This window comes from Schistocerca serialis, chromosome 11 (assembly GCF_023864345.2).
Source record: "Schistocerca serialis cubense isolate TAMUIC-IGC-003099 chromosome 11, iqSchSeri2.2, whole genome shotgun sequence".
Taxonomy (NCBI): Eukaryota; Metazoa; Arthropoda; class Insecta; order Orthoptera; family Acrididae; genus Schistocerca; species Schistocerca serialis.
In genome coordinates this window covers 62,851,544-62,865,125 of record NC_064648.1, presented here as the reverse complement: position 1 = coordinate 62,865,125, position 13,582 = coordinate 62,851,544, and the positions used below count along the sequence as shown (strand labels likewise).

The 13,582-nt window shown below is 40.4% G+C and overlaps 1 protein-coding gene across 1 annotated transcript in view; it reads right to left on the bottom strand.

The window, feature by feature from the left end:
* LOC126426924 (zinc finger protein 93-like) overlaps positions 1-13,582 on the bottom strand; it is a 137,997-nt gene that overhangs the window by 24,012 nt on the left and 100,403 nt on the right. Inside the window, exon 5 of the mRNA XM_050089027.1 lies at positions 10,893-10,930. Coding sequence (XP_049944984.1) covers positions 10,893-10,930 — 38 coding nt within the window. The remainder of the gene's footprint in view (positions 1-10,892; positions 10,931-13,582) is intronic.

Below are 13,582 nucleotides of genomic sequence, written 5' to 3'. Positions count from 1 at the left end.
TATGAGACAGGCGAAATACCCTCAGACTTCAAGAAGAATATAATAATTCCAATCCCAAAGAAAGCAGGTGTGACAGATGTGAAAATTACCGAACTATCAGTTTAATAAGTCACAGCTGCAAAATACTAACGTGAATTCTATACAGACTAATGGAAAAACTAGTAGAAGCCGACCTTGGGGAAGATCAGTTTGGATTCCGTAGAAATATTGGAACACGTGAGGCAATACTGACCCTACGACTTATCTTAGAAGCTAGATTAAGGAAAGGCAAACCTACGTTCCTAGCATTTATAGACTTAGAGAAAGCTATTGACAATGTTGACTGGAATACTCTCTTTCAAATTCTGAAGGTGGCAGGGGTAAAATAGAGGGAGCGAAAGGCTATTTACAATTTGTACAGAAACCAGATGGCAGTTATAAGAGTCGAGGGACATGAAAGGGAAGCAGTGGTTGGGAAGGGAGTGAGACAGGGTTGTAGCCTCTCCCCGATGTTATTCAATCTGTATATTGAGCAAGCAGTGAAGGAAACAAAAGAAAAATTCAGAGTAGGTATTAAAATCCATAGAGAAGAAATAAAAAATTTGAGGTTCGCCGATGACATTGTAATTCTGTCAGAGACAGCAAAGGACTTGGAAGAGCAGTTGAACGGAATGGACAGTGTCTTGAAAGGAGGATATAAGATGAACATCAACAAAAGCAAAACGAGGATAATGGAATGTAGTCGAATTAAGTCCGGTGATGCTGAGGGTATTAGATTAGGAAATGAGACACTTAAAGTAGTAAAGGAGTTTTGCTATTTGGGGAGCAAAATAACTGATGATGGTCGAAGTAGAGAGGATATAAAATGTAGACTGGCAATGGGACGGAAAGCGTTTCTGAAGAAGAGAAATTTATTAACATCGAATATAGATTTAAGTGTCAGAAAGTCGTTTCTGAAAGTATTTGTATGGAGTGTAGCCATGTATGGAAGTGAAACGTGGACGATAAATAATTTAGACAAGAAGAGAATAGAAGATTTCGAAATGTGGTGCTACAGAAGAATAACTAATGAGGTGGTGTTGTATAGGATTGGGGAGAAGAGAAGTTTGTGGCACAACTTGACTAGGAGAAGGGAGAAGGGATCGGTTTGTAGGACATATTCTGAGGCATCAAGGGATCACCAATTTAGTATTGGAGGGCAGCGTGGAGGGTAAAAATCGTAGAGGGAGACCAAGAGATGAATACACCAAGCAGATTCAGAAGGATGTAGGTTGCAGTAGGTACTGGGAGATGAAGAAGCTTGCACAGGATAGAGTAGCATGGAGAGCTGCATCAAACCAGTCTCAGGACTGAATACCACAACAACAACAACATATGGAAATCCAAGAAACGTGGAACTGTCAAGTTAGATGTTGTTGGGGGGTAGTATGGAACTCTCCACCTGAAGAATTGTGTTGTCACTTTTCCAATAGGAACCAGCCGTTGTACAATGTTCAACACTACCATGACTTCAATTCATACCTCTGAGTAGTGATGGGTTAAACTGCGATTTTTCAATATCAGTGATTTCTGTGAATGCTACTTTTCAGTATCTGTTATTCTTAACTGTGATTTGTCGCAGTTAAGAGTCGCAGTTAAGGAACCTAGGTTGTGTATCCCTCCGCCACTGCTACTTCCGCGATTTCTGCTACTTCTGCGATTTCCTTGACTCCTGCGATTTCTGCGACTTACCACCGTATGAAAAAGTTACATCTGTCTACACAGAAAATTGTATCTCAACAAACCTGTCATTGGTAAGTATGTTTTACGTTTTTTCTTCCGTTGGCTTTAATTTTGTATTAAAGAAACAACTGTGAAAATTTTAATAGCGTAATTAATATGTAAGTGGCCATACAGTACCGTAATAGTTCGTGTTTAGAAAATGAATTCTAACATATTGTTATGTTCACAGGTACCCGAACTACATTTCAGTCACCCAGTAAAGTGATAACCCAAAATATCATTGTCGACAGATCTGGAGAAATTGCCACTGCGTCTTTAGACCGTTTTCGTCAGACGAGAGGTTAGTTTCTAAGTGTTTCGATGGACTTAATTACTTCAGTGAGATCGTTCTTGCAAATGTGAAATATACTCCATTGAGTGGCTTTCATTACAGCAAATATTAGCAATATACTCTTCAATTATATTGCTTGTAGTTAGTGACAGCAAAAATTGTTTAATAATCCTTGTGATTTTGCACACACAGTTCTGACCTGATTATTGGTTGCTGTACGTATCTATCCACATCAAGACTGTTGAGAGAGACTCATGAAGATTCAAGACAGCTCTTAGAGGATTTGCAGTTTAAAAGTGACATAATTGTGAAATAAGTGTGCAGATGAGTGATTAAACTGTGTTTTATTGAAGTTGTCCGATTTTAAAGGAATAATAAATGTTAAATACAGTGAGTGAATAATGAAAATCTCATTTTCCACATGTTAAGCCGTCCTATACCCGTAATTTTCCGCCACTTATTTATTGGTAAACACTTGTTGGAGAGTGACATGCCGCCCCCCCCCCCCCCCCCCCGCTCCCCCTTACTCCTCAATCTTGGTGTGACACTGACCTGTAACATATCCCGGAGTCTACAATATGCATTTTGAGGTTGGTGATATGAAAGTGGGAAGTACCAATCTTCCAGTTAAATCAGAAATAGCTTAAGTGCATTACGTGAAAGTAACACAGGAAAAGCTTACTTATGTAGGTGGTAGTAGTGTAGGCAAAAAGTTCTTGTGTGTGAAGTTGCCATGTAGAACACCAGGTGTAAAACTTTTCTCCCGAGTCTTGAACTGTGTCGGAACAAAAGTGAGGCATTCATATAACTCAATAACACTGTTTTCATTTCACTACACATATACAGATGTCTGAGTTCTGCTGTGTTAACACTGTAAAGTCCTGTAGGCATGTGGAGTATTAACCAAAACTGTCATATTGGAAGCAGAATTAAACACATTTGTTACGTTACTTGATATTTTCAGCAGAAAAAGGCAATGTTGCTTCTTATTAATATAATACGCTGAATGTGCATGTCGTCATATAATATGAAGGGCTTATTGCAATAGTGGTAGTGATGGGGAGCTCGTGAATGAGTCGTTCAAATGAACGCTTCACCCCAGTGAAGTGTGAGCTAACCACTCAGTTTCAATGAACTGGTACTTCAAACTCTTCACAGGTAGCACACTCCACACTTGTTCTTGTTCACTCACTCTCTTCCCCTCTCCCTCTCCCACTACATCGGCGCTACGTCACTCATCCTTAGGTTTACGAGGGGTTGGTGAAGTTAGGGGCGAGGCGAAAGCAGCGTCAGTTGCCTCCTGCAGTGCTGACATCATTACCCGTGACTATTTGTGCAGTTAAACTTCGCGTCCACGGGTAGCCTACCGTTGGCAGCGCTTGCAGACAAATGAATATTAAAGATACAAACGAAGAGGCTGCCTGTGTGAGCACGCACAGCCAACATGAAAATAAAAGATTTCTTAATAACACTGAAAGAGGGATTTTACCTGAAATCGTGCCAATGATTACAGATGACAGTTTACGTTTTGAAGCTAGAGGGTTATTATTCTCAACAAAAATAAAATCTACAGGAAAACTTCTGAATAATTACTTAATGTAGGTATATAGACTTTGTGGCAGTGGTAAACAAACTCATTCTATTTTGGATTAAATTTTTAAAGGTATATAAAATTGGACTGCATTACGTTGGTAGCCCTAGTTTTCAGTCCATTAATACAACAAATAATGTTTCATTTGGCAGATAAAGACTTTTTTGGGCGCTTCATGAGAAAATGTTGAGCAAGATTAAATGTAATACCTTCTTTATATGTGTCAGGCTTCTCTGTTTATCTTTCCTTTGTCCCCTTCGACCATGCTCTATTTAACTCACTGTCAGACGCTGTAAGAGCGTGAAACGTTGCGTGCACGTTACTGCATAGTTCGGCCATCTGTTGGTAAAATTATGAAGTATTACGAAGCTTTATTGTAAGAGCGAGGCGAAGCGAGCGTAGCCGCGGCTGAGCGGCGAACTGGGCAACTTCGCTATGCTTCCGTACTTCATGAATGAACTACTTCATTTGAACGCTTCACGGCAAAGAGTGAAATGAGTGAAGTAGTTCACGGGAATGAACAAGTTCGACCCATCTCTAAATAGTGGTACAAGTCCATTACCCCCACTTTTCTGTCTATAATGCTTCTGAAATTAATGATCCAAACAAACATAAATAAAGGTTCATCTCTAGCAAGAAGCCATATGCTTGAATATTTCTGGTATCTCAACTGCAGATTTTTCAGCGCTCATTTAAATTTACGACTCTGTATCTCAAAATGAACAAAAATGGACTTGTACCACTATTGAAATAAGTCCTTCATATGCACACACACAGCACGTCGATCTCGTGAGGCACAAGACTCTCATAACGAAGTACGTACGTCGGTCAACAGATGGCACTAGGAAAAGAATGTTAACTGCGCTTTTTAGTTTGCTCAACAGATGGCACTGCTAACTGCGCTTTCTAGTTGCTACTTGCGACTCTTAGTTACGACTTGTCACGGAAATCGCAGTTGGACTCGATAGCGTGTCGCAGAGATGAGCGTAGTACGAACTTTGGCCAACAGATGGCACTCTTAACTGCGCTTTTTAGTTGCTACTTGCGACTTCTAGCCGCGACTTGTCACTGAAATCGCAGAAAGCAGTACGGAATTCAGCCAACAGATGGCTCACGGCGTTAAATGTGTAATGCTACTTGCGACTGCTAACTGTGACTGAAATCGCAGTTAGATTTTGTAAAGTTGTTATTGTGATATCTGTGACTTCTCAATCACTGTGATTTCTAACAGATACGCGATTTCCTGAACCACCACTACCTCTGAGGGTATTTCTCATAACTCTGAGGATATTTCTGCCCGATATTTTTCTCGAAAATTGTAAAAAAACAATCAGTATCCAAGCCTCTGCATTATCTGAAGCTGTGATGATTATGACATTCACTCTAATCCTAAAAGAACATTGGTCTAAATTGAAAGTAAACTACTTTCCTCCAATAGATGAGCAGGGGGTAGTGATGTACAGCTTTGAGTGGTCTGGAAACACACAAAAGCATAGCTATCGTCACTGAATTAATAATAAATTGCATCTAGGGAATGGGGAAGTTGTGGCAATAGCTCCTGGCTCTTGCGATATTAACAATTCATATGTATGCTTGAACAATTTTAAGATTTGAGGTACATGCAAACGTTAATATGTTTAAATCAGAGATAAAAACAAAACACAATGCAGACTTTCAACACAAATATTCTCGAGGGACAAGTGATCATGCATAATAATGATAAAATTTTTGAGTTATCAACTGGTGGATATACTGCCAGTCAATACAATGTGTGTAAAGTGTAATACTGTAAAGAATTTTGTACCTTGACGACAGGTTGGTCCATACTATTTATGCACTTTTTCCTACAGTGGGTCCTATTTATAGAAGTGAAGAAAATGAAGTCCATGATGAACATGGGCTGCTACATGAACCGAAGGTGGCGAAGGGTTCACAATCATCACGAACTTGGCAAGTACCATGAAGTTACACTGCCGAAGCCAAAAGCGAACTCCAGGAGGGAACAGAGCAGCATGGCGTGCCCCATACTGCCAGGCAAGGGAATAGGATGAGTGACCAGGCGTGAAAGAGAAATGGCATGCTTATCCAACGAGGAGGACATCATGCCAGTATAACGGGTAGTTCAGCATCTTCTGCATAGAGACTCTCAACTGGGCTGGTGAAATAGTTGCCAGTGGCGAAACGTATTCCATGATGGTGGAAAGTGTTAAGACAGCATATGATGGACAGAGGTGCAGGCGAATGAATTTAACACCCACAGTCTAGTTATGAATGGAAAGGGGATCAGAAAAAATGGAGGAAGGTGGTCTGATCCGCTCCATTGGAAGTACCACTTAGGATCTGTGGTCACTGAGGAATTAGGTACTATGCACAGCCAGGTAAGATACAAAGGAGGACAAAGGAAGTTTCCTAACAAACATGAGCCCTAGGAATTTTATGTTTCAGTGAATGGAAGAGCAGAAGCCGCAAGATGTAAAGATAGTGTAAGAAACTCATTCCGCTGCCAAATATTCATACAAAAGGTTTTGGCAGTGGAAAAGTGAAAACCACTGCCTATGCTTCACGAGAAAAGACGATAGGAACGACACTGAAGATGCCACTGAAGCAGAGAAGTTTATGTATAACTGCAACAGATCGTAAAATTCGTGACTAAAAGGGAGCCAGAGATGTCTGGTGAGAGACAGTCCATAATATGGTTAATGGGGACAGCAAAGACAATGATACTCAGGACGAGCATTCAGGCATCCCGTTTTACTGGATAAATGTGTCTGACAAGGACAACCGTATAAACCTTGAGAAAACTTTGTCTTTTAAAACTTCCTCTAGGAAATGGGCAGATGGCCTTGGAAGCCCCACATGTATAGAGTACAGAGGATACCAGTCCTCCAGTGGATGTACCAGGCTTCCTTCAAATCAATTAAGTGGCCAGTCTTATTTCCACATGAAACCATTCATGAAATGGGATGACGAAGTGACAAGAGGATCAAATGCAGAACAGCGTGCTCTAAATCCACACTGTGCAGTGCTTAGTACTTTGTGAGACTCAAGCCACCAAACCAGCCTCCCATGAACCATACCATCCATCACCCTGCAAACACAGCTGGTGAGAGAGGGAAGGTATTAGTCCTTACTGGGCTTAGGTATAGGTGTAACAGCGGCTTCATACCAGCATCTAAGAAACGTGCAATCTGCCCAAATATGATTTTACCTACAAAGGAGAAGGTGCTTACCCGCAAGACAATGCTGCAACATCTGAATGTTAACACTTTCTGGCTCTGGGGCAGATGACTTGGTCGAAGGGAGAGCATGATATAGCTCCCTCATAGTAATAACAACATTGTAGCATTCATTATTTTGAGAGGATATCATCTGTGCTGCCTCCACTGTTTCCCTGGGAAGAAGGCAGGGTGATAGTGGGTGGGGTTTGAAATCTCCGTAAAACAGCAGCCCAAGGTGTTGCATATAGCATGAGGGTTCACATCATGGTCACACCAGGAATTGAGCAATCGAGCTTGGTCGCAGAGAACTGATGAATGTTGCCCCACACAACAGAAGGGAGTGAAACTCTTGAAAGAACTAATGACATGCGGGTAGGTTTTTTTAGTATCCTGAAAAATGAGACAACACTGCACACCCAACTCTTCACAATGAATATAGTTCACCATCGTAGGTATGATGGTTAAAACGTGGAGAGCACTTCTCCGGAAGCCAATCCAATCACCGTATGCCTCAGTCCACCAGGGACCAGAACATACTAGAGTAAAATTGAAGTGCACAGTACATAACATTCTGCAGCGGTAGGGATAACATTTGAAAGATACTTTACCTGGTCATCACAGCTGTGTAAATGTTGCGAGGGTGGAGTAAAGCCTCCAATCGGACTTAGATAGCTGCCAATTGGGTTTGCACTCAGGTGGGGTAGGAGTCGACAAATGGATAACACACAGAAAGTGATCACTTTAGTATGTCAGAGGAAATGGGTCATTTGAGATGACAGGCAAGCTGGATAGCGCAGAACAAGAGGTCTAAATGGTAATAAATGTGCAGGGAATCTGAAAGGAACATGGAAAGAGATGATCCAGAAGGTCAGCTAGGAGGGAACCTATTGGACAGGTTCTCCAAGAGCCCCAAAGCAGATGGTGGGCATTAAAGTCGCCAAGCAGCAAAAAGGAGTGAGGGAGCTGACCAATGAACTGGAGTAAGTCTGACTTACAGCAAATGATGGAGGGGTGTAGATGTTACAAAGAGAAAAGGTGAAATGAGGAAGGAAACTGCAGACTGCAACAGCTAGCAGCTGAGTGTTCGATGAGATGGATGACCAACATGGCTCCCCAATGAGGTGGAATGCTGTCCTTGGGGGAAAGGTCAAAGTGGACCAGAAGAAAACATGAGAGATCAAAGGGGTTGTGAGGACAATTTTTTTCTTGGAAGTAGAAAACAAGCAGACACTGCAATGCCAAGAGCAGCTGTAATTCCTCCTTGTTGGATCTTATGCAACAAATTTGCATTGGAGAAGAGTCATAATGGGGATTGGGGAGGAGGGAACAAATGAAGGTTTGTCGTCTTGGTGGCTGCTGAGACCTAGCCTTCAAAAATTCAATACTACAGGGGGCGGAGGCTGGAGAATCCTGTTCCATGAGATCTACAAAAACACTAGTATTCTCCCTGGGCCTGCCTGTGAATTCCATGGCAGAAAATCTGTAGGCAGTGGGCACCAGCAAAATGGAGGTCAGCCAATGAGGGTATATGTGGCAACACTACTGAAGATGATCTCACAGTTGGGGAAGGAGAAGACCATTTGTTTTTGTTTGATTTCTTAGAACGTTCTAGTTGGCAGATGAAGACTGTTTTTTAGCTCTAGAAAGCCTTTGCAGGAATATTGCTTTTGTCCTTTCAGCCTGACAATTGTGTAGCAAGTGATTTCACCAGATTTGATGGCTTGTTGCACAGCTGTAGGAGGAGAAGGGGATGCTACTGTGACCTGGGTGATTTCACTATTGCAATACTGAACTTGACGTTGAAAGTCTGGGTAGGCATATCCTTCGTTATGCATGGTATAGCAAAAACAGTACTGTAAATGCCAGATGGTAAAATGCACGGATTTTGACTAGCTAACAACTGCAAGTGAGAGGGTTGGGTTTGATGTCCTTCACTCAGATCTCATGGGTGGCTTGCTCATTAAGACTCATGGGACATTCGTAGGATTACAACTGATACAGCAGAGAGGAGGCAAACAGCTGCCCTTCTGAGCATCTCTGCTAAGAGTAACACATTTGGCCATGGTTTGACAGGACACGTGTGTTATTATAATGTTGACACTTGTAGGAACTCATCTGGTTTGGAATGTATGGATGGACCGTGATGACTTCATAGCCTGCCTTTATCACTGAGGCAAATACTACTCGAGCAAACAGTAGAAAAAGAGTGTATGTGGGCATTAAGTTTGCATCCATCTTTTTACATTACTCAATGGGCTGCAGTGATGCCATGATTAGAGAGATAAGTGTAGATTTATCCCTCAGTGAGGCCACCAAGCATCAGAATGTAAAGAACACCACGTGACGAGTTCAGTGTATGATGGTTCTCAACATCAACAGAATAGCTCTGGTGGAGTGATGCTGTAAGCAGTTGGGCTTGAAAATCACAATACATCTTCAGAAGTAAAGTTGCATTACATAAATGAGAACAGGATTTCACAGGACCTGCAACTGCAACAATATCTTTCACAGTAATGCACGCATTAACCATAGCAAAGGACTGACCACCTCCGGTATGTGATACCATAAGGTACCAAGGTGCAGCTGGGATGGTCTTCAAATCTATAGCTTGATTCTGTTTACGTTTAGTAGACACAAACTAAGATTGTGATTAAGTCATTGCAAAAAATCCCCATGATTGCCAACATCTCCAATGGCATGCTCCTTCCACCTGGGGGCCCCTTCAGAGGAGGATTCACCCTCCATAAATGACTGTTCACACCTCACATCACACCTACTAAACTCCTGACAGAAGGACCAATTGGCATTTGTGAAGGTAACTGCTCAGGCAGTCACCGCTCTCTGGGCCTGGCCTGTATCAGAGGGTATGCGTGAACCTACCCATTGACCTAGTCACCTATTATGTGTCTAACGCATAGGCCTGCCATCAGTAACACACTGGGATGAAATAGAAACAGAGACCTCAAATGCCTAAACAGTGGAAGGTGAGGAGATGGAGAATAAGGGAAGAAAAAACACATGGACTGTTCCAGTGCCAGGCTACTGAAACTACAGAATGCATTCCCAAAACTATCCAAAACATGTTCCTCCAGGAATGCGAAAAATAATAGCAGGAGCATAGAGATGTGCACACAAAGGAATGAGGTGCTGCAGAGGCTGGCACACCGTGGTAGTGAAGCACAAACTCACCAACAATGGTGAGCCCCATGGAGGGGGGGAATGTTTTTTGATTCTGCAAAAATGTACTTTCCTCCTGTGATCTGCACTTGATAATTAGCACAAATTTCATTCGTATGATCAAGTGAAACACTGGCCTTTCTTTTTGCTACCAAAATGGTGGTTAGCACTGGGTCTCAAAATAAATGGGTAATGGCTCTTGCAAGAAGTCCTTTCAGACATGTTCTCTGTAGCAGATCTTCAAAAGCAGACATCATGGTTTCCAGGTGCCTGCAATCAGGGCTATGTGACAAAGAAACATTGTATTATCTCTACAATCAATGAGGATTGACCAGTTAAGTCTTCACAACCTTACTGAAACTGGCACCAGCTACTTCCGATTCTTCTTGATGGTGGCCTGTACACTGTGTCACCACTACAAGCTTGTGTGTTTCCTGAGCACCACTGTGGCACAGCACTGAAGGAGCTTTTCAACAGTATATTCATTAATCTGAAAGCCTGGGAATCAGCTCCAAATTTTTGAGATATAGCCACTCACCTTCTCTTCTTATGGCATTAGCTCGTGGCCATCAAGATGAATCTGTTGAATTTCAGTGATTTCCTTGCAACATTTTGCGTTGAGCACAACACAGCTGCCGACATTCCACCTGAACTTTTATTTTCCAGTATGGATATTAATACGTTTGTTCTATATATTTGGGAACAGTCACATAATGGTTGTTACAGACAATAGAATTACTGACCAACTGCCCTGTAATGTTGTTGCAATACTGAATAATTACAGTAGTGCATTTTATACCTGAAGTACTTTCAATGTTAGTAAATAAAAATTTATATTTCTCAAGAAGTTCTGCAGTGAATTATGAAAACTTACCTTGCACTATCAGATGCGTATCTTGTTGAGGTTTCCATCTGAAATATTTGAAGAAATTGCCAGTGATTTACAACTGATGACACAGCAAATAAATAGAATTCTATTAACACCCACCAACATGCGATTGGTCCACAAAATGCTGTAAGTGAGGCTTGAAAATATCATTAAAGAGGACATGATAAGCTGTTGCAGTTACTGAAACAGAATGTTAGTAAGAATTCACTCTTCATTTTCTCCCTTTGTCTTCAGTACTGTAAATAACTATACAAGCCAGTAATTCAGTTGTAACCATACTTCCTACTAGACACTTCACAAAGAAAAGTGACCAAAACATCTTTCATCTGTCATGCACTTACGTCTTGTGTAAAATTTTTGTCCACTTTTTGTTATTATGAAAACTGCCCTTCACTGACAGATGAACCCATAATTATAAGTGACACATTTGGGCCTTTGTGCTCTGGGCAACACAGACCAACTCACAGAGGTGAGGAGTGTCTTCTAAACCCAACCATTAGTTCACACCGAAAACTACCTATGGGCTTGTACCATCGAATACACAAACATTAATAAATATTGGCAAACTCAAAATACTGTTAGACACTGTAAATGTACAACTTAAAATTGACATTACAAAACAGCACATTCACAGATCAAGAAATACCACATTCAGAGAACTGCAGATTTTTCATGGAGAACACAGGAAAGAAATTCGCAAAACTACTCGAGAACTAGGCTCTGCATTCATAAATGGCAAATCTATGTTGCAATCAGTACCACGTTTTTCCATTACCTCCAGGAATACTCTCTCCCTGTAATAATTCAATATGTAAATGAGAGGTACAAAATAACTGATGCGCATGCAGAAAGTAAAACAGTCCTGAGAATGTTGAGAAGCATCTAATGAAGTGCCAGATGAAGACATGAAAATTTTATTAAATTTTAATCCTCAAACTGGTACATAATGGAGATGAAAACATGTTCTGCCTAAACTGCTGTTAAATGTATTTATTCACAACTGGAATTTTAACTCTTATGTCATTCTCAAGTCACTGCTTACTATCAACTAAGTCAAAGCTATTAAATGTCATATCTGGTGCATGGGGAGCTGAAATTAAGATGTGCAGTATGACATGATTTTGGTGGAAACTATTACGCGAAGTAACACCATTGTATAGGCATATAGATGACAAAGACTCCTGTCTAATAATAAACATGGAATTCCTAAACATGGTTAACACAAGGAAAGTGTCTCAAAAGGAATTATAAACCATTCAGATGTCACACTGAGCTATCACTTGAGAAACATACAACTGCCAAATGAAAAATTTTGAATAAATACATTCTGTAACAGTCCAGGGAGAAGATGTTTTCATTTATGAATGTCTGCCTGATTGTGGATGTAAGAGAAAAGCAAAAATGGTAAGAAAAAGACATTTAGCAAAAGTTTTGGCAGCTAACCCCTAACCCCTCCCCCCACATACATCACTAGAAAGATATGTCAGCAGTAATACTATTAGAGAAAATCAGATAGCTTATGTACCAATAACAAGGCACAATTCCAACAATATAATGAATTTCAGAGCAGATGTAGATACCTGTTGAAACTGACCATTACCACTGAATAATAAAAGTGAGATTCCTGACCTAGAATAACTGATAACCATGTTCGCAGAAGATTCAAAGAAATTCCATGAAAAGTTCAAGGGGAAAACAACAGCAGTAATTCTAAAATACAAGATATATCAGGGATGGCTTACGACGGGAATGTCCTATGAAGGGCAAACTGATAAAGGACTAAAGAAGCAAAATACTATTGGAATACATCTGTAAAATTTTAGATGGCTTATGACTATAAAGGAAGACTACTTTTATTCAAAATTCTTAAGGAATCTGAAATACAGAAGACAACAGGAGTCCTCTTAAAAGAACTACTGCCTCATTAGTGATAAGAACAAACTTTAGCCAAGGCAATGGATGAACTCCATTCTTCTTTCAGACCATACTTGAAAAAGTGTACATTGAACAGATGAAGCAGTTGTCAGAATCTAATATCAGAAGTTGAACACTACTTGGTTAGAAAATGGATAATTTCAAAATTGTTTGTTCAACTTTTGTAGATAATTTAGCAATACTGACAGTGTAGAGAAAGCACAAAATGGAGAGAAAGAAAAACAGTATGAAAAGCGTGACTACTTTTCTCATCTGATAACGAGTGGTGAAGCAGTAATGGGTAACAAGAGAACTGCAACATCCCAATCAAATACGAAGTATGGGAGTATCAGTGGAAGACAATTTTAAGGATCCATAATTCATGTAGCCAAATGGTGGGGAAAATAGAGCCACAAGAGGAAGATTATGAAAGATGGACTTTGCATTTCAGTTGACAGAAAATGTTTATAATAAAAATTCATCCTCCAAAATTGCAGAACCTACGACTTGCAAGGCAGTCATTTGGCCAGAAAACACGTCTGCATCACAAACACTAATTTTAGAATCAACAAAAGATAATGAAAATTATGAAAATGAAGAGATATTAAGAAACAGAACAACAGTACGAACATATAAATTCAGAAACAATACAGAAGTACAGAAAAATATGTAGGAAAATAAAATATGGCAATGAAGGTTAATGAGTCTTAGCATACTGAAAAGAAAAACTGTGCAGCAGTACTAAAAACTTAAAAAAGAAC